This window comes from Bombina bombina, chromosome 5 (genome assembly GCF_027579735.1).
Source record: "Bombina bombina isolate aBomBom1 chromosome 5, aBomBom1.pri, whole genome shotgun sequence".
NCBI classification, from domain to species: domain Eukaryota; kingdom Metazoa; phylum Chordata; class Amphibia; order Anura; family Bombinatoridae; genus Bombina; species Bombina bombina.
The window spans coordinates 826,275,165-826,297,413 of record NC_069503.1 but is presented as its reverse complement, the minus strand read 5'-3'; the positions used below and the strand labels follow the sequence as shown (position 1 = coordinate 826,297,413).

The 22,249-nt window shown below is 37.2% G+C and overlaps 1 protein-coding gene across 1 annotated transcript in view; it reads right to left on the bottom strand.

Moving 5' to 3' along the window:
• MYOM1 (myomesin 1) overlaps window positions 1–22,249 on the bottom strand; it is a 216,646-nt gene that overhangs the window by 30,886 nt on the left and 163,511 nt on the right. Inside the window, exons 18-20 of the mRNA XM_053714953.1 lie at window positions 16,141–16,337; window positions 12,761–12,887; window positions 3,394–3,578 (exon numbers count right to left, since the gene is read on the bottom strand). Coding sequence (XP_053570928.1) covers window positions 3,394–3,578; window positions 12,761–12,887; window positions 16,141–16,337 — 509 coding nt within the window. The remainder of the gene's footprint in view (window positions 1–3,393; window positions 3,579–12,760; window positions 12,888–16,140; window positions 16,338–22,249) is intronic.

Genomic DNA, 22,249 nt, shown 5'->3' with positions numbered 1-22,249 from the left:
ACCACAATTCTTCTCTTTTCATTACATTGAAGACTGTATTCAGTCATATGGTGCAGAATACAGAGTGTTCTCTATAAACTCCAGTTGGTTTGTTGTTATGACAATTTTTGAAGTGCAGCCATATGTATTTACACTTACGGCTAGATTACGAGTTTTGCAGTAAACTAAAAAAAGCAGCTTTAACAGGTTAACGCTGCTTTTTTTACGCCCGCTGCTATTATGAGTCTTGCAGGTTTAGGTGCACCACACACTTCTTTGGCCTTACCGCAAAACGACTTACGTAAACTTCGTAAAGTTCTGCCGCTCCGGACACCGCCGCCACCTACATTATATTTATGAACCCCTAATCTGCTGCCCCAACATTGCCGACACCTACATTATATTTATTAACCCCTAATCTGCCGCCCCCAATGTCGCCGCAACCTACCTACACTTATTAACCCCTAATCTGCTGCCCCAACATCGCCGCCACTATAATAAACATATTAACCCCTAAACCGCCGCACTCCCGCCTCGCAAACACTAGCTAAATATTATTAACCCCTAATCTGCCGCCTCCAACGTCGCTAATTTAGTGTTTGATTTTTTTTTGTACTTTAGCTAATTTAATTTAATTTAGGTAATTGTATTAATTTAGTTAATTTATTTAATTATAGTATAGTGTTAGGTGTTATTGTAACTTAGGTTAGGTTTTATTTTACAAGTACTTTTGTATTTATTTTAGCTAGGTTGTTATTAAATAGTTAATAACTATTTAATAACTATTCTATCTAGTTAAAATAAATACAAACTTGCCGGTAAAATAAAAATAATAAACCCTAAGCTAGATACAATGTAACTATTAGTTATATTGTAGCAAGCTAAGGGTTTATTTTATAGGTAAGTATTTAGTTTTAAATAGGAATTATTTAGGTAATGATAGGAATTTTATTTAGATTTATTTAAATTATATTTAAGTTAGGGGGTGTTAGGGTTAGGGTTAGACTTAGGTTTAGGGGTTAATACATTTAGTATAGTGGCGGCGACATTGGGGGCGGCAGAGTAGGGGTTAATAAGTGTAGGTAGGTGGTGGCGACATTGGGGGCGGCAGATTAGGGGTTAATAAATATAATGTAGGTGTCAGCGATGTTGAGGGTAGCAGATTAGGGGTTCATAAGTATAATGTAGGTGGCGGCGGTGTACAGAGCGGCAGATTAGGGGTTAATAAGTATAATGTAGGTGTCGGCGATGTCGGGGCGGCAGATTAGAGGTTAATAAGTGTAAGATTAGGGGTGTTTAGACTCAGGGTTCATGTTAGGGTGTTAGGTGTAAACATAATTTTTATTTCCCCATAGGAATCAATGGGGTTGCGTTACTGAGCTAAATGCGGCTTTTTTGCAGGTGTTAGACTTTTTTCAGCCGGCTCTCCCTGTTGATACCTATGGGGAAATCATGCACGAGCACGTTCAACCAGCTCACCGCTGACTTAAGCAGCGCTGGTATTGAAGTGAGATTTGGAGCAAAATTTTGCTCTACGCTCACTTTTTGTCTTTTAACGCCGGGTTTGTAAAAACTTGCAATACCAGCGCTGCATGTAAGTGAGCGGTGACAATAACGTGCAAGTTAGCACCGCACCCCTGTTACCACAAAACTCGTAATCTAGCCGTTATTTTGTTAACTTTAAAAGTATATTCATTATCTACCACTATCTTTCAGGTAGCTAAATTGTTGTGTTTTTTTTTTTAATTTTAATTTATTTATTTATTTTGCTTTTTGTTCAAGCCCCTGGTGATTTATTTGCTTAGAATTTTATTTGCCATGATAAGTATTTAGTATATAATGAGATGCAGAATATCTCTGCTACAGACTAACATCTAAACCTGCTGCATTTAGGTTGCATTTTCATCATGTTTGGCTTTTTGTAAAATTAGTTAAATTCAGTTCACATAAGGTTTCAAATACTTGTAATAATGAGGTCAGTAAACGCTTTGTTCGACAGTCAACAAAACATAGGACCAACTGTACCTTTAAGACCTCCTACAATACATTTTGGCATACGGGCTTAATAAAAGCATGCATAGAGGTAGCCTAACATAAAAACTGAAAAATTATTTGTTTAAGACCTCCCAAATACCAAGTGGTCAAGATGTATAAATTGTGAATGATCAGATTATTCAAAATGTTAAGTGAGTTAAGGCAGAGGCGTAACTAGAAACCACAGGGCCCAGGAGCAAGAATCTAAGAAGGGTCCCGCCTCCAAAAAAAAGTAAATTTGATACATATCTTTTTTCTTTTCTTTTTTTACATTTAACACAGAAAAAAAATGTGAATCAGATTACATGTCTGCAAAAGGAGGTACCCTGTGCCCACAGTCTGTGAGATGGTCTGACCCCTTATTACTGTATATAGTGACACTGTTTAACCCACCAGTACTGTATATAGTGAGTCAGTGACACAGTCTGTAATCTGCCGGTGAGATGGATGGCCTGACCCTACCTGCCCTAGAACTTTATAAAGTGACCACAGTAGTCTGTGACATAGTCCAGCCCCCCCCCCCCATACTGTATATAGTGGTACTGCATAGTGACACTGTTTACCCCCTCCCCCCATGCTGTAGTAACAAGGTCTGTAATTTGCTGGTTCCACAAACACACACACACACATACATGCATAAATACACAAACAGTCACATACATACATACACACAAAACAAAAAGACTAACCCCTGTAGTCAGAGACACTAGTGAAGCATCATGTCACACTCACATGATATCAGTGCAGGCAGTGGCAGGTCAACGTTTTTCATTAAAAAAAATATTATTATTTTTTAAGCTGGATCCCCACCCTTGGGGGACCAGTCGCAATTGCGACCTCTGCACCCCCTGTAGTTTCGTCCCTGAGTTGAGGTCCTTATAGATTAAAAGTGGTTTTAAGCTCATTGACTTTAGTGTAATGAAACAAACCTTTGAAACTAGACAACTAACTGAATATTAGATGCAGCCTCTCTCAATGTATTTCACTGTACATCACCTCTGTGCCTGTATATACTTAATGTAGTGCTCCTTCTTTAGCTCTGTTGTGGCCTTTTTTTGATTTTTTTGCAGATGTTGCCAATTGTTTTGTAGACTGACATGCTTGTGGCCTCATACAAAAAAATCTGTTCTCTAGTTCCCCACAAAACACCCATTCTACATATAATATCTTTATCTAATCAGCAAATTATCCCTACACATTCTAGGGATGCATTAGGGGAAAAAACAGCTTGATTTACCACATGTGGCTCCCAAGTCATCGGCTTAACTGCTCTGCTCCAAACCATTACAATGCTTAGCTGATACTGCTGATTTTCAAGTAATCATCACATTAGAATTTTGCAATATACCTGTACATGGATTTTAAAAGAATCAGCTGTACCTTTATGTATTTGTTTGCGGTTGGCTTTAGATTCACACCTCTCCAATTTTCTTCGGGTGCATCAGCTTCTTTAAGATCAACAAAAAAGCCTGTAACAGGACTGCGCCCAGTGTAAACTGGGGACTTCCACTGAAGGACCAAGGATTCACTCCTGACCTCAGTCAATGTCAGCTCATGTGGAGGTCCTGATTAAAATAAAAGTATTTAATAATTATGAATCACACACAGGACATTTATAGGCTAATTATAAAAAAGTTAAAGGGACATTACAGCCAAAATTGGAATCCACGTGGATGCATTTCAGTTTTATATAGAAACATTTTTGTAATATACATGTATTAGCAGATATTCTTCTAACAAAAGTTATAGCTGTTTCAAAAGTGTATTTCAGTATGCACCGTGCACCAGCATTTTAAACACAGCACTTGCTCAGAGAGCCTAAGGTGCTTGGACCATCTGGTAATGACTCAATTTGTTAATTGCTGACATGATAAATCCCCACTAGCACTCTGAGCAGCTGCAATATTTAAAATGCTGGTGCACTGAGAATATACACATGTATAAACAAAATGCTAACACTAAAACAGTGATAACTTTTACTAGAAGCATTTTGCCAATACGTGTATACTGCAAATATGTTTCTATTCAAATATGTATTTCATCTGTGCATTTAAATTTTGACCGGAATGTCCCTTTCATATATCAAGTTTTAATATGAAGATAAGTCCATAAATATTAATATTTATAATTGTGGTAATTTATTTAACAAGATTAACCCAAGACAACATTTGTTAATGGCATACAATGAAAAACATACTATTAAACATTAAAATAAATAAAAGTATTGCAAAGGCATAATAGGGTCATATTTTAAAAGGTTGGTCATTATTTAAATGTATGTAGTATACATATATACAGTGTGTGTATGTATATATATATATATATATATATATATATATATAACACACAGAGAAAACCCAGCTCTCACTTACAAGCTCTCAGCTAAAATTTATTTATATATATATATATATATATATATATATATATATATATATATATATATATATATATATATATAGCCAAAAAAGAAAGTAATATCCAGGCTGCAAAATTTAAAACAAAGTCTTTATTGAATTCCACTTAGGATAAAAAACGACAGGGGGATCCAGCATATCAGTGTAACCAAGAAGCTCCGCTAACATGTTTCGGTGAAAACCGTAATCATAGCTAATTGGAGACTGGTGTGCTGGCTTTTTAAAAGACAGAAACAACACTTATTGGACAATGTTAAAACCAATAGAATGGTCACACTTGTAATTTTAGAAAATGAATGAATGAATGAAAAACAAACACTCCCTGACATCTCCGTTAACATACTCACAGGCCACACCAAAAAAGGTGATCAATTAAGAAAAGGCTGTGAGTGTTAAACAATAGAAAGAGGAAACAGTAAAAGTTGAAACATATGTTAAATGGTAAATACACACCTAAAGCGTATGGCAATGTTACAGATGAGAATACATATATGAGGACAGAGTGCTCACAGTAATGGAGTTAAAACATACACCTTACTCTAAAAAACATCCCAACATATAAATAAGTATATACGAATATATAAGCATATATAAGCAAAAGTATGTAAACAAAAATATGTGAACAAAAATATATATAAATAATATGTTGATGTATATACCAGCTTATAAAGAATGTGACAAATGGGAAGAGTATCAAAAACAAGGGACTACTGTAGCACCTAAATGCCCTAATCACAAACATTATGTACTTTATATCATATATTACATTGAATTCCCTACCATGTTAAAGAAACAGGAGCATATCAATACAAGGGGGTAACAGTGACCTGGATGTATAAAGGGTTAATTTAGTTGATTGCACAACTAAGGGAGCCTGAAGATGCTAAGGGAAATAGCAGGAATAGTATCCATAAATATAGATATAATGGTAAACATTATGTATATATATATATATGATTGTAAAAGAGCCCTAAGAATATACTAGGAGTAAGCGTGGATAACAAGGTGCCTGCACAGTCCTCAAAAGACCAAGGGTAATTCTGCATAAACCATCTATCTACTAATGGATAATGACCTACCAGGTGAGTACAGTTAACAAAAACAATATATGGAATGTATATAAAATATATGGGTAAATGAATATAAATACTATAAAAGTATGAATATAAATGTTGATTTTAGAAAGTTGATTTACAGATATCAGGCCTTAAAAGTTTTCTTCTTAAAATGTCAGATATCAAATTGTAAATACTAGTAAATTCTAAATTTAGAGCAAAAATGTAGAGAAAAGGAGAGAGAGAGTGTATGTGGTATATGCTTGGCATGCGTGAGATGTAAATTTCACTGTAATTGTTATTTCCAATAGTTGATCAAATCGTATTCAGAGTTAAGACCCTCTGGTACTCTAGTACGCAATTTAAAGATCCAAAACATCTCACGCTTGCCGAGCAGCTGATTCCTGTCACCTCCTCTAGGTGGTGCCTTGACATGTTCAATGGCCTGCCATCTAAGTGTGGAGTTACTTTTGTTGTGAACATTTCGGAAATGTTTAACCAGTGGGGTACTGGCTTCACCCAATTTGATTGTAGAAAGATGGTTTCTAATTCTAGTGTTCACGTCAGTAGTGGTAAGCCATACATACTGAAGATGACACTCCAAGCAGTATAGTAGATAGATAACATAGGAGGATGTACAGTTCAGGCAGGAAGATATCTTAAAGATCTCTCCAGTGACCTCTGATTTAAAGTCATCAGATGCAATGATGAATTCACAAGGCCTGCATCTTGATCTGCCGCACCTGTACATCCCCCTATGTTGTAACCATGAGCTTTGTCCGTCTGGTTTTTTTACCAAAACCTCTGAGGGGGCCAGAATATTTCCCAGGGTCCTGTTCTTCCTATAAGAGCAACGCAAACCACCCTCCACACAGGCTGTCATCTGCAGATAGCAAACTAAAATGTTTCTTGACAATCCTACAGATATCCTTGTAGTCAGTACTGAAGTCCGTCACAAAAGTGACCTTGTGTTGTGCGTTTGTGTTCTCTCTTATATTCTGACGATTGGATTCGTTCAAAAGAGAATGACGATCCAGTAAGTCTACCTGTCTCTGTGCTCTGTTTATTACATGTCCAGAATAACCTCTTTCTCTAAGTCTGTTCTGCATTTCTAGACTTTGTGCTCTGCAAGTATCACTATTGCTGCAGTTCCGTTTAACTCTGATGAGCTGTCCCTTGGCTACTGCCATAGGGACATGTACAGGATGGCAGCTTTTTGCGTGTAGCAGAGTGTTTTTAGATATAGGCTTCCTGTACATATTGCTCGTGATTTTTCCATCGTCCCCTGCAGTCAAAGTCAGATCCAGGTAATTAATGGTCCTAGAATTCATCTCAAATGTGAAACTAAGACCGACATAATTGGAATTTAAGAGACCAACAAATTCAAGGAGAGAGGCCTTAGAGCCCTGCCATATGAAGAGCAAATCGTCAATATATCGCCTATAAAAGGCAATATTAACTCTATATCCATTGCTATCTCCATAGATGTGGGACAGCTCCCACCAACCCATAAAGATGTTGGCGTATGAGGGCGCAAATTTGGCCCCCATAGCTGTCCCACATCTCTGGAGATAGTATTGCTCTCCAAAATGGAAATAATTGTGAGTCAAGGCGAAACCTGTCGCCCTAACCACATATTTCACCAAATCAGTGTTCAAATCAGAAAAATTCTCCAAAATGTAAAATAGAGTCTTGAGACCTTCCTCATGTGGGATGGTAGAATACAGTGACACTACGTCTACTGTTAACCACATGTGTCTGTCAACATCCCAGCTAAAGGTGTCCATAAGATTTAATAAATCCTTGGTATCCTTCAGGTAGCTCTGTAGGGAGGTGACTAGAGGATACAAAATGCTGTCTAGCCACTGGGACAGGTGTTCCAAAAGGGAACCAATCCCACTGACTATAGGTCTTCCCTGTACTCCAATTAAGGATTTGTGCACCTTTGGAAGATGGTGGAAGATGGGCACTACCGGGTGTTCCACCAACAGATAGTCATGGGTGTCTTGGTCAAAGAACCCATCCTCCAAACCATCATCCAAAAGGCACTTAAGTTCTTTCTGAAAGCACCAAGTGGGATCTCTGTCTAGTCTCTGATAGTTTACGTCATTGTGAAGTTGCCTATGGGCCTCTTTGACATATTCAGATTTATCAAGAACAACAACAGATCCGCCTTTATCGGCGGATCGAATGACCAAACTGTCATTTTGTTGTAGTTCTGACAGTGCCTGTCTCTCTTTGAAAGACAAATTGGGCCTACTGTTGTTAACTTCAGTTTTAGTAGAGGCCAGGGAAGTGAGGTCCCTCTCAATCCTTTTAAAGAAAGTCTCTAAGACAGGACCACGACACTGTAGTGGGTAGAAATCAGATGGTTTCTTAAAACCACTGTGACATTTAATAGTCCCTGTTTCAGTCTCATTGGTCCCCTGTCTTTTAAGTTCATGCAGAGACAACATATCACAAGACTCTGAGAAAGATAGATGTACAACATCAAGAGTGGATTTATGTGACTGTGTCAAAAATTCATTAGCATCTGTAGTGTTATCATCACTATGAAAGAATTTCTTCAAGGTTAAATTTCTGATTAGCCTGTTAACATCTAACATTGTATTAAAAAGGTTAAATGAAGAAGTGGGGGCAAAATTTAGGCCGTAACTGAGAACCTTTAATTGCATATTAGATAGAGTGGCAGTGGAAAGGTTAATTACATTATAGATGTTATCATTAGTAGATGTTACTGATACTTGGTGTTTTTGTTTATCCTCTGTGGGTACCTCTTCTCCTGTCCTATCCCAGTCTTGTCCTGTACATGGTGAAAAACCTGATCAAAAGCCCTACGATCTTCTCCTATGGTATTCATTTCATTAGCTGTATTCTGATTGGTGCTACTTACATACTTTGTGCCTTTGACAGTGTGTGTCTTGTTTTGTGTATTTTTGGCAGTATTTGCACCCTGTATATGTAGAGCTTTCGGTATCACAGCTATAACATCAGTAATATTGGTAGAGCCATTTATGCTCACTTGTTTATGTGTGCCTTGTGTGTTTTTCAGAATACCCTTAGGCATCCCTACAAAATCCTCACCACCTGAGGCGCCATTATCATCACCTGAATCCCCCTCACTGCCAGAGGATTTGTAAGCACCTGAGTAATTAAGGGAAGCATGCTGTTGTTGTTGTTGTTGTGCCCTACCTCTACCTCTACCTCTACTCCTGCTCCGTGATCTACCTCTCCTATTATTGGAATTGTTCCTGGAGTGGTGCCAAACATATACCATTTTGTTATCATAATCTGCCTGGTCCCTGAGATACTTTGAGTGTTTAGTGTTTAAAATCTCCTTTTTAGAGTCAGACAAAGCCAATCTCAGAATACCATCAAATTTAGGGTAGCCAGGTTCTAATTTTCTGTTATTTAACTCAATCTGTAATTTTTCAATTTCACCTCTAACCATAGTAAGCAATTTGGATTTATACATAATCAACAAGTGCATTAATCTGACTGAGCATTCAGTAAGTACTGTGTTTCAAGTCTCAACGAACTCCTGGTCAGAGACATCAAAGGTGGGGTATTTATTTAGTCTGAGACCCCTGGGAACAATGTTCAGTTTTATATATTTTTCAAAAGTCCAGATCTCAAATTGCAATTTATGTTCCTTTACAAGAAGCTTTTCAATATCGTCAAAGAGTGTACTTAAGGTGTAGGTGGAAATATCAGTAGAAAAAACAGTATCAAGTTCATAGTTGTCATATCCTCTTTCTGTTGAAGGCAACAGGGAGTAGTAATTCATATTGCTGGATCCCTCCATTAGGAGCTGTAAATAGTCCCTTTATACCTAATATGCTACCAGCAAGCATAAATATAGAACAAGCAATGAAAGTAAGGTAAAGGGACTTCAAAGGAATATGTATATATTAAGCCACCATGTGGATGTCTATTCCATTCAACCCCTATAAAGGCTTCATAAACAGTTCGCTGTAACAAGCCAGAATGTCCAATCACAAGATGTGCAAAAACCCCTCAAGCAACTATTGCAGAGATAACATATATGAGAGCAAACTAGTGAGTGTCACTTGAAACAACTGAGGATGTATCACCCTCATGCATCCAATGCAGCAGTGTAGCTATAAGCTGTTCGGGTATTACCACATATATCCCGCTACACTGCTGCATTGGATGCATGAGGGTGATACATCCTCAGTTGTTTCAAGTGACACTCACTAGTTTGCTCTCATATATGTTATCTCTGCAATAGTTGCTTGAGGGGTTTTTGCACATCTTGTGATTGGACATTCTGGATTGTTACAGCGAACTGTTTATGAAGCCTTTATAGGGGTTGAATGGAATAGACATCCACATGGTGGCTTAATATATACATATTCCTTTGAAGTCCCTTTACCTTACTTTCATTGCTTGTTCTATATATATATATATATATATATATATATATATATATATATAGTGTAGCATATAAGGGCCTGCACTCCAGGGGGCCCATTTATCAAAGGGCTTGCGGACCTGATCCGACACTGCGGATCAGGTCCGCAAGACCTCGCTAAATGCGGAGAGCAATACGCTCTCCACATTTAACATTGCACTAGCAGCTCACAAGAGCTGCTGGTGCAACGCCGCCCCCTGCTGACTCGCGGCCAATCGGCCGCCAGTAGGGAGCTGTCAATCAACCCGATCGTATTCGATCGGGTTGATTTCCGGCGGTTCCTGTCCGCCTGCTCAGAGCAGGCGAACAGGGTTATGAAGCAGCGGTCTTTAGACCGCTGCTTCATAACTTGTGTTTCTGGCGAGTCTGAAGACTCGCCAGAAACACGGCCCTTCAAGCTCCATACGGAGCTTGATAAATGGGCCTGCAGATCTCAGGTCTTGAGAAACATCCACCAGGGTGCTATGTCAGAAGTAAACACAGTCCAGTAATAAGACAGCACTCACTGGATTTGTAGTAAAACGTAGCATTTATTGTAGAAATTCAATGATAAAAAGGTCCCATGACGTTTCGGTGCCTGACTGGCACCTTTATCAAATGGATCAGCAATTCATCAGGCAGATGGCATAGCCTGACATGCAGAAAACAAGTTAAAAACATAATGCCGCTGCAGCCTTAAATACCCTCCATGTAGCTTAATTGCCTGTTAGAGACAATGCTTGTTTGCACGTCCGTGCACACGTCATTTAGGCCACGCCCCTTTCGGTATATGTGGCGATTTGTCATTGGTGCAACCAGCACTGTCATTGATGTAAACATTCATATCCCAGTTGGGACCTAGCACATGGCTAATTAGCATATCTAATGCTGTGTGTGACATAGGAGGTAACGAGAGCGTCTCTGTGTAAAGCTGCAGCGATACTGACCGATCTTAAAAATTCACTATACACAATGGACACGGTCCAAGTGGATCAAACAAATGTGTAAATGTGCATTCCAAAAAATGTAGTTATGATACAGGTTAGGAGGGTAAAAACAGTATATGTATGCGCAAGGTGCAAACCTGCACAAATAGGTGTTACAAAGAAGTTAGATGATCTATTTTTGGTGTGGACAGGTAGTATGACAAATCTTCAACAGTGGGTGTCTGAATTGAATCATATTGATTCTCCCATCAGATTTAAGATGGAATGTAGTGCACATAGTGTACATTTCTTGGACCTCAATGTATTTAAAGTCCTTAGTGATGGGGACAGTAGGTTTGGTACATCTCTATATACCAAACCTACAGATAGAAATTCCCTCCTTTTATCCACAAGCTGTCACCCTGACCACCAAAAGATGGGTATCATTTCCTCTCAGTTGACTAGGGTAGTTCGAAATAATTCTGAGCCTGTTATCCTCCAAACTCAGTTAGACATCATGTGCATGAAACTACAGGCATCATTCTGCCGTTTTTCTTCCACCTATACCCAGACGTGTCTTTCATTCAATCTAACTGGTCTAAGTGATCTAACTTCTTTGTAACACCTATTTGTGCAGGTTTGCACCTTGCGCATACATATACTGTTTCTACCCTCCTAACCTGTATCGTCACTACATTTTTTGAAATGCAAATTTACACATTTTTTTGATCCACTTGGACCGTGTCCATTGTGTTCAGTGAATTTTTAACATCGGTCAGTATCGCTGCAGCCTTACACAGAGACGCTCTTGTTACCTCCTATGTCACACACAGCATCAGATATGCTAATTAGCCATGTGCTAGGTCCCAACTCGGATATGAATGTTTACATCGATGACAGTGCTGGTTGCACCAATGACAGATCGCCACATATACCAGAAGGGGGGTGGCCTAAGTGACGTGCGCACGGACGTGCAAACAAGCATTGTCGCTAACAGGCAATTAAGCTACATGGAGGGTATTTAAGGCTGCAGCGGCATTATGTTTTTAACTTGTTTTCTGGGTGTCAGGCTATGCCATCTGCCTGATGAACTGCTGATCCATTTGATAAAGGTACCAGTCAGGCACCGAAACGTCATGGGACCTTTTTATCATTGAAATTCTACAATAAATGCTACGTTTTACTACAAATCCAGTGAGTGCTGTCTTATTACTGGACTATATATATATATAAACAGTATATAGCCCATCTCCTTTTACTGACGCAAACTGGTCTTAAAGCAAATATATGTACAACCAAACAGGTTTGTATTAACTGAGACACACATATATCATATTCAGATACATATAACTTTACTACAAGTGTGGGTTTGTCTTTTGAGTTTAATTGAAAATCCTGTTTAAGGGAAAATCTAGAAACTGACTTTTAGTGTAGTAAGTGGGTGCTTGACAAGTACTATGCTTACATTCTAATTGATATAGAATTCTCCTACATGCGGAGGTCTTGTATTTGATCTGTGTAAAAGTAACAGACTATCATATGTGTCCTATCTTTTTGTGTTTTATTAGCATAGAGTATTTTTGTCCCAAATGAACCTGGGAATTTGTAAGGAGCTGCAGACCAGGTGTGACATTTACTTAGAACATCAACAATCTAATGCAAGATTTTCATTACAAAAGTAAATGGACAATTTAGCAATCTATACTGCTGCATATTTTGAAAGGACTGCTCCTGCTTTCTTGTAATACAATCGCTAAATAAGAAGGATCCTCAGCAATTGGTCATTCTACAGCACTTGAAGACTAAGTTAAAAAAATAAACGCTATTGTTAAATTTTCGCAATAGAAGCCTAACACATTTGCAAATAATTTAGCAGTAACCAACATTAAATTCACGTCATTCTTAACTGTCATATATATATAAAACTTGTTTTATTACCTGGTACTGCAATGGTCCATTCTTCACATTTGAATGATTTGCTTGCCTGGGATGGGGTACCAACTCCTGCTAGGTTGCAAGCTGCCACCTGGTATTGGTACAGCATGTTTTCTTTCAGATTTAATACCTACAGAATTTAAATAAAAAGTGTTATACATTTTAGGTTAAAATTTTATTTGCTTACAGCGCAGTCTAAAAAAAAAGAAATCTGATATGAAAAATATCAAAAATATACTGCAGAATAAGTTAGTTTTTGCAACATAGATAGTATAAGGTGAGACGGGAAGTACATTTCTGTGCACAATTGGACCTTTAGGAATGATTGGTCACTGTCTGATAAACAGAAGTCCTACTGTTTTATTGGAGGCAGTGACACGCCTCAAAAGTATAAAAGACAGAAAAATCTATTTTACAAAATTGTTTAATTTATTTTAAAATAATTAGAATCATTTTAAAATGCCCTATTTTAGATACAACAAAGAAAATATTGTTTAATATCCTTCTATACTATGACATGGGAAGCTCTAATTCAAGAAAAAAAAACTACTAGGGCTCAGTTGAGCTTCCTTCAGCACAAATAACAGCTCTCAGTTTACTGTGAAAACATAAACTACTTTCTTCATCGTAAAATTGTTTAGACAACATTGGGATAGATTACGAGTGGAGCGCTATTTTGTGCTTCTGCTAGCGCATCAACTTCAGTAGACAGAAGCTTTTAGCGCGATGTACGACTACCAAATATCGCAACCGCGCTAACCTATTCTATCCGTAGTAGTCAATGGAGAGAGCAAACGGGAAAAAAAACACCTATACTCGTGCGCTAACCCTACAGGAATTAATGGTTCACATTCCAATGTTCTTCACATACAGGAATAGATATGTATTTTAAATAACAGTATCAGATATATATAGAAATATATATCAAATAATAAAAAGTACATTATTTTCTATGTGAAGAACATAGGAATATAAAATATGCATAAAGCGCATCAGGGTTCACAACTTATGACTAATGTGGTCGGGTTAGTGCACATGAAGAATTGCTATGTTGAGTGCGCGTTCTTGAAATATTAATTATAAACTATTAAAAAATATTAATAATAATTATTAAAAATATTGTGCATACTGTAAAATATTTATAATAATGCATAGAATATATCTATATTTTTTACAGTATGTATAATAGAGGATTAGCGCACATTAAACTTAGTTATCTTAAGGCGTGTTATTAAAATATTACATATAAAATATTAAAAAATAATAATTATTAAAAATAATTATAGATACTATAATTGATATATATATATATATATATATATATATATATATATATATATATATATATATATATATATATATATATATATATATATATATATATATATATATATATATATATATATATATGAAAAATAAGAAAGCCACTCTCCGTGTATTTAGTATAATAGCTTTACTAAGATCATCTTAGTAAAGCTATTATACTAAATACACGGAGAGTGCCTTTCTTATTTTTCATATATCAATGGTTTAAGTACACCCCGGATGCTGGATTAAAGCAGTGAGTGTGGGATCCTTTTTGAAAATTATATATATATATATATATATATATATATATATATATATATATATATATATATATATATATATATATATATATATATATATATATATATATAATGGATTATTTAGAATATTTTACAGTATGTATAATAATTTTTAATATGTAAGACCGCTGCTTCTTAACTCCTGTTTCCGGAGAGCCTGAAGGCTCACGCGGAAACAGAGGCATTGGGGCCCATACGTAGGCTGACCATATTGCTGCTTTAAAAAGGGACACATATGAAAAATACATATGCCAGGGTTCTTATACAAAGCATTTCTTTAAACAGCCCTGAAAATAGCCTTGACATATGTATTTTTCATATGTGTCCCTTTTTAAAGCGGCAATATGGTCACCCTACAATACGGGGCTTGATAAATTGGCCCCATTGACTGAAAAAACATGCAAACTTTGTTAACAACATGACCTTTTTCAATTATTTAACCCCTTAATGACCGGACCATTTTTCAATTTTCTTACCCTTAATGACAATGGCTATTTTTACATTTCTGCGGTGTTTGTGTTTAGCTGTAATTTCCCTCTTACTCATTTACTGTACCCACACATATTATATACCGTTTTTCTCGCCATTAAATGGACTTTCTAAGGATACCATTATTTTCATCATATCTTATAATTTCCTATAAAAAAAAATATAAAATATGAGGAAAAAATTGAAAAAAACACACTTTTTCTAACTTTGACCCCCAAAATCTGTTACACATCTACAATCACCAAAAAACACCTATGCTAAATAGTTTCTAAATGTTGTCCTGAGTTTAGAAATACCCAATGTTTACATGTTCTTTACTTTTTTTGCAAGTTATAGGGCCATAAATACAAGTAGCACTTTGCTATTTCCAAACAACTTTTTTTCAAAATTAGCGCTAGTTACATTGGAACCCTGATATCTGTCAGGAATACCTGAATATCCCTTGACATGTATATATTTTTTTTATAAGACAACCCAAAGTATTGATCTAGGCCCATTTTGGTATATTTCATGCCACCATTTCACCGCCAAATGTCATCAAATAAAAAAAAAAGTTCACTTTTTCACAAATTTTGTCACAAACTTTAGGTTTCCCACTGAAATTATTTACAAACAGCTTCTGCAATTAAGGCACAAATGGTTGTAAATGCTTCTTTGGGATCCCCTTTGTTCAGAAATAGCAGACTTATATGGCTTTGGCATTGCTTTTTGGTAATTAGAAGGCCACTAAATGCTGCTGCGCACCACACGTAAATTATGCCCAGCAGTGAAGGGGTTAATTAGGTAGGTTGTAGGGAGCTTGCAGGGTTAATTTTAGCTTTAGGGTAGAGATCAGCCTCCCACCTGACACATCCCACCCCCTGATCCCTCCCAAACAGTTCTCTTCCCTCCCCCACCCCACAATTGTCCCCGCCATCTTAAGTACTGGCAGAAAGTCTGCCAGTACTAAATAAAAGGAGTTTTTCTTTTTTTTAATAAAAAAAAATAAAATGTTTTAGCTGTGATGGACCCCTGCCTTAGCCCCAACCTCCATGATCCCCCCCCCAGCTCTCTAACCCTCTCCCCTACCTAATTGCCGCCATCTTGGGTACTGGCAGCTGTCTTCACAACAAAAAATGTATGGTACCCAACCTGGTAATATACAGGAACATTTGCCTTCCTAGAATCTTAAAAGGGACATTGAAGTAAGTTGCGCCTCTTTATATAATATCATTTGACTTTTTAGACTTAACCCATAATATTCTGGATATGACTATATAATAAGCAAATAGGAAAGTGAACACTTACCCTGTATGCACAGTCACTAATAGCTTTTACGTTTCCTTCATGCCATTTCCCAGGGACACCATCAATGACCTCACGGTAGTTCACATAGTAACCTTGAATGTTTACCCCTCCTGTGACCTTGGGCGGCTTCCATCCTATCACCATAGAGTCACGGACACTTTCGAGAACAGTAATATCGTAGGGTGGTGAAGGAGTAGCTATTCGAACAGCATAGAGATTGTATCAGTATTATACACAGTCTGAGTGATTAGCAAACTGTGTAACGCCAAACAAATTAATATGGGATTAAGCGGTGGCAAGGAAGCTGCAAATGTTTCATAAAGAGTGTGCATTGTTTTATACCACAACAGTGAAAATGCATCAACTACAGCTAAGACTAGTGAATGTGTCTCTCAAGGTGCAATGATTTCATTTGATCTAATTACAGAAATCGATACATCTAGAGCACTGGTTTTCAAACCTGTCCTCAGGCCTCGCTAACGGACCACATTTTGAGGATATCTGAACTAGAGCACAGGTGAAACAATCAGCTGATTAGTAAACATTGTTATTTTACCTGCTCTCACCCTAAGTAATCCTGAAAACCTGGCCTGTTAGGGAGGCACGAGGCCAGGTTGGAACACCAGTGAACTAGAGACAAAGATTTTCAATTAAAATAAAAAAAAAAACACAATGAATACTGTTGCAAGATCATCATAATCTTGTGCAAGACAAACAGTATTATTAATGTATTATTAAAGTATTGTTCTCGTATGATTCAGATAGAGCACATAATTTTAACCCCTTAATGAACAGCAACATACATGGTATGTTGTGGTCGTTAAGGGGTTACACAGCTTTCCCATTTATTTCTATTATCAAATTTGTTTCATTCTCTTTGTATCATTTGTTGAAGAAGTAGCAATGCACAACTATGAATACTATGTGTGAACCAATGGCAAGAAGCATATAATGTGCAGCCTCCAGCCAGAAGCTAGCTCCCAGTAGTGCGTTGCTGCTCTTGAGCCTACCTAGGTATGCTTTTTGAACAAACAATATAAAGAGATAAAAGCAAATTAGAAATAAATTGAAAAGTTGTTTCAAATGAAATGCTCTATCTAAATCATGAAAGTTTAACTTTACTGCCCCTTTAAATAGACACTTAGGACCCCATTCCAATCTATTAGAGCTTGCCATGCAAACATTAAATCTAGTTTATTTGTATCTTGGCTTCTATTTCTGTGGTTTTCCAATACATCAGAAATCCAAATGAACTAGATAAGCCACCTAAATTGCAAGAACAGTGAGAGAGGAAAAAGCTCCAATACTGATGGTGACTACATACATGAGTATCACATGTGAGTGCATATAGCTCGTCTGTGCATTCTAGGGGAGCTGTGTGCACGAGCAAACACAAAAAATGCACCTACAGTCAAATCTGACATGCACTCATTTGAATTTCAAATCTAAAATTTTATTTTATGTCCCTTAACTGTCATATAAATTTCATAGATTAAAAACAGGACTTAAGATAGATTTTATTTTTAACCAGAAGACTATCGTTTATTAACATATAACATGAGCTGTGCATTAAAACTTGATAATTAAAAATACCAAAAGCCAAAATATATTGCATGGAAATAGGTCAAAATTTGTTTTTAAGAGACGGCTGTTGGATTAGATAACTAAAAATAAACATCAAGTCAAATCCCATGAAAAAGAAGTGTTATCTAATAGACTGGAATATCCGGGGGTTTCTAATAGATCAGGGGGTCGATCCGATAAAAATCGTCGCCCGCAAAAGCCGGCGACGCCAAGAATTGCGCGGATTTGGTATCCTATATACGGCGTAAGCTAGAAGTTACGCGCGTATATTTCTACCGTCGCCCGCAGTTTTTTGGGCCATAGGCAGGTATACCAAACCCGCGCAGTTTGGTATCCAATATGCAGCGTAAGGACTTACGTGGCGAAAATGGAGAAAACTTACTCCATTTTCACCTCGCCACAAAAAGCAGCCGTAAGAAGCCTTACGCTGACTATTGGAGCCCCGTAACTCCCTAAACTAGCTGCTAAAATAAACCTAACACCTAACGCATGCGCAATGTCTATCTCCCTGTCAACCGCGATCTTCTAAAATAAACCTAACACCTAACGCATGCGCAATGTCTATCTCCCTGTCAACCGCGATCCCCCCCCCCCAAATCCCTAATAAAGTTATTACCCCCTAAAACGCCGCTCCCGGACCCCGCCGCCATCTACATAAACTAACCCCCTACTGTGAGCCCCTAAAACCGCCGCCATCTACCTTATCTATCCCGTAATCTGACCCCTTACACCGCCGCCACCTATATAAAAATTATTAACCCCTAATTTAATCTACCTACCCCAATCAATCCAATCAGCCAATCAGATTGAGCTCGCATTCTATTGGCTGATCGGAACAGCCAATAGAATGCGAGCTCAATCTGATTGGCTGATTGGATCAGCCAATCGGATTGAACTTGAATCTGATTGGCTGATTCAATCAGCCAATCAGATTTTTTTAACTTAATTCCGATTGGCTGATAGAATCCTATCAGCCAATCGGAATTCGGCGGACGCCATCTTGGATGACGTCATTTAAAGGTACCTCATTCCAAGTTTAGCAGTCGGCCGGGATGGATGCTCCGCGGCGGCGGAGCGAAGAAAGAAGATTGAAGATGCCGCCGGAAGAATGAAGACTTTGCTGCCGCTTGGAGGAAGACGTCGCCGGAGGAAGAATTCTTCTTTGCCGCTTGGAGGATGACATCGCCCGGATCGGATCAGGAGTTCGGCCCGGTGTGGTGAAGACAAGGTAGGGAGATCTTCAGGGGGGTAGTGTTAGGATTTTTTAAGGGGGGTTTGGGTGGGTTTAGAATAGGGGTATGTGGGTGGTGGGTTGTAATGGGGGGGGGGGGGTGATTGTATTTGTTGAATGCAAAAGAGCTGAATTCTTTGGGGCATGCCCCACAAAAGGCCCTTTTAAGGGCTGGTAAGGTAAAGAGCTTTGAAATTTGTTTAATTTAGAATAGGGCAGGGAATTTTTGTTATTTTGGGGGTTTATTATTTTATTAGGGGGCTTAGAATAGGTGTAATTAGCTTAAAAATCTTGTAATCTTTTTTTTATTTTTTGTAATTTAGTGTTTGTTTTTTTTTGTAATTTAGTTTAGTTAATTTAATTGTATTTTTAGATAGATGTTAGTAGTTTATTAAATTTATTGATAGTGTAGGTGTATTTGTAACTTAGGTTAGGATTTATTTTACAGGTAATTGGGTAATTATTTTAACTAGGTAGATATTAAATAGTTAATAACTATTTAATATCTATTATACCTAGTTAAAATAATTAACTATTTACCTGTAAAATAAATATTAACCCTAACATAGCTATAATGTAATTATTAATTATATTGTAGCTATCTTAGGGTTTATTTTATAGGTAAGTATTTAGATTTAAATAGGAATATTTTAGTTTATAAATTAATTAGATTAATTTAATATAAATTTAGTTAGGGGTGTTAGGGTTAGATAGAGTTAATATAGTTAATATAAATACTATAGTAACTATATTAACTATATTAACCCTAATATAATTAGGGTTAATATAGTTAATATATATAATGTAATAACTATATTAACTATAATATACTTAGGGTTAATATAGATAATATAGCTGGCGGCAGGGTAGGTAGATTAAATTAGGGGTTAATCATTTTAATAGAGATGGCGGCGGTGTAAGGGGCTTAGATTAGGGGTTAATAATTTTAATATAGATGGCGGCGGTGTTAGGGGCTCACTTTAGGGGGTTATAGATATAATATAGCTGGCGGCGGGGTACGGGAGCGGCGGTTTAGGGGTTAATAATTTTATTAGGTTGCAGCGGGGTAAAGGAGCGGCGGTTTAGGGGTTAATAGCATTTTTATTGTTAGGCTAGTGAGGGGGGATAGCGGATAGAGGGTTAGACAGTGCGGGCTATGTTAGGGAGGCGTGTTAGACAGTGCGGGCTATGTTAGGGAGGCGTGTTAGACAGTGCGGGTGTTTTAGACTTTAGTCAGGTTTTATAGGCGCCGGCAGATTCTAACGTGGCGCAAGTCACTGGCGACGCCAGAAATTTGTACTTACGCAGATTTCTGGACATCGCTGGTTTGTGAGACTTACGGCACGTTAGCATCTGACGGCGACCTATATGGGATGGCTCGAGTTGCGAGCTGAAACTGCGGGCGACGCCGGTTCCCTCACTTGCGCCGCAAACTGCGATCGATATCGGATCGCGCCCCAGAAAGGCCCCAAATCTAAAATCCATGCAAATAAAAACTGTGCAGATTACTTTGTACAGCAATTCTAATAGACTGGAATCATATATTATAAATTGCACATAACCCTTCAGATATACAAAGAAAAAGTAAATGAATAATCTTGCAGGGCATTCATTCAAGCAGATATTAAAAATCTTGCATATGTTATCATTGCACCCGCAGTTTAGTTTTATGTGAAAATGCTTAGAACTTACCTGATTAGCAGAGTATTTTTGCTATTAAATTATGACAGTGCTGAATTGTTGCACATAAACCCCAATTAACATCAGTGGTTATGTGTGATTAGAGCACATTCTGCACTATGACAATTTAATGATAATTGTCTTGTTTGTCTCATCTGAACAAAATACTGTTTTATTGTTCAACTTACCATAACTTGACAAGCAGAAAAAACTTCCCTTTTTGAGACTGTGAATTCACTTTACATTTATGTACATTTAGCATTCTCTGCTTCAAAGTAAAAAGCTAATGTCTTTTCTGAATAATACCAAATATTGGGCTAGATTACGAGTGGCGAGCTAATAGTTGTGCGTGAATGATAAGGGGTTTATCGCGGTTGTTTGAGCACATCGGAAGTAGCATGCGTATAACAAGTTGTAAATTAATCCGTTCACTTGAGCGCAATTCAATTTAACAAGTGCCTGGTTAACGTAACTTCAGAGTTCTAGTTAACTGTTGACACCTCCCTGCTGGCGGCCGATTGGTCGCGAGTCTGCAGGGGGCGGCGTTGCACCAGCAGTTCTTGTCCGCCTGTGTCTAAACACTGATTGGGGGGGGGGGTGAAGTTGACTTCTCCAGGCAGCTTAGCTATGTAATTCATTTTGCTTATTTTTGAAAATTATTTTAAAATACTTGCCAGCAATTTTTAAACAATTTTTTTTATGCAAACTATTTTTAATTAAATAGCCCTTTTAAGATATGCACAGATCTTAACCTGTTTTATGTCCCTTTAATACTTATAGATGTGCAAGTCTATGACAAACAACATTATAATGTTAGAATGGGGACAAACATTCAGGTTTTGAATGAAAAAATATGAGCAATACTTTTTTTTCAATTAATTGCCCACTCATCATCCAGTACAGGGGTGAAAAAGCTTACTAAAACTATGTGCCCTATTTAGCAATATTCCTCTAAATAATTCTCCAGAGTGCCCATAGAACCTTTTTTTTTTTTTAAGTATATGGACATTTAAAAATCACAATACTTTTTCCTTTTAAATCCATAATATAAATATATCAACAATAAAAGTTGAATTGCCTATCTGTAACATAGATCCATAAGGAAAACAATGTATTATTTAAGCATGATAATTGCAGTCAATGAAACCAAGCAGTGGTAGCCCAAGAAAATTATGTGAGTGTTCATTTTCCCCACCGTCACCAGTAATAATATGGCCACAAATTATAAATGTGTTTTGTTGTGACTTGGCTGAGAATTTTCGATAAATAGTCATTTAAAAGGATGGACATCCGAAGCGCAAGTTATCAGTAATTTATCTAATTGTATGTATGTTGTTATCTAAAACTAATGAATACCTATGCATACTGACAATTAACAACTTGCAGCATGCAAACAGATCAGATCCACTCATATGTTTGTAATTTAAACATGCAATCTTAACACAGTATTTTGTAGACACATATTTCCAGCTCTTAAACCCTATGTGGAAATATGTAGCTCATTAGTGTCATCTGATCATTATGTAACATGCAAATACCTAATCATACAAGGTGCATTACCATGGGATGCAGGAAGATGAAAAAACACCTTATATTTTCCAAATATGTGCTAGA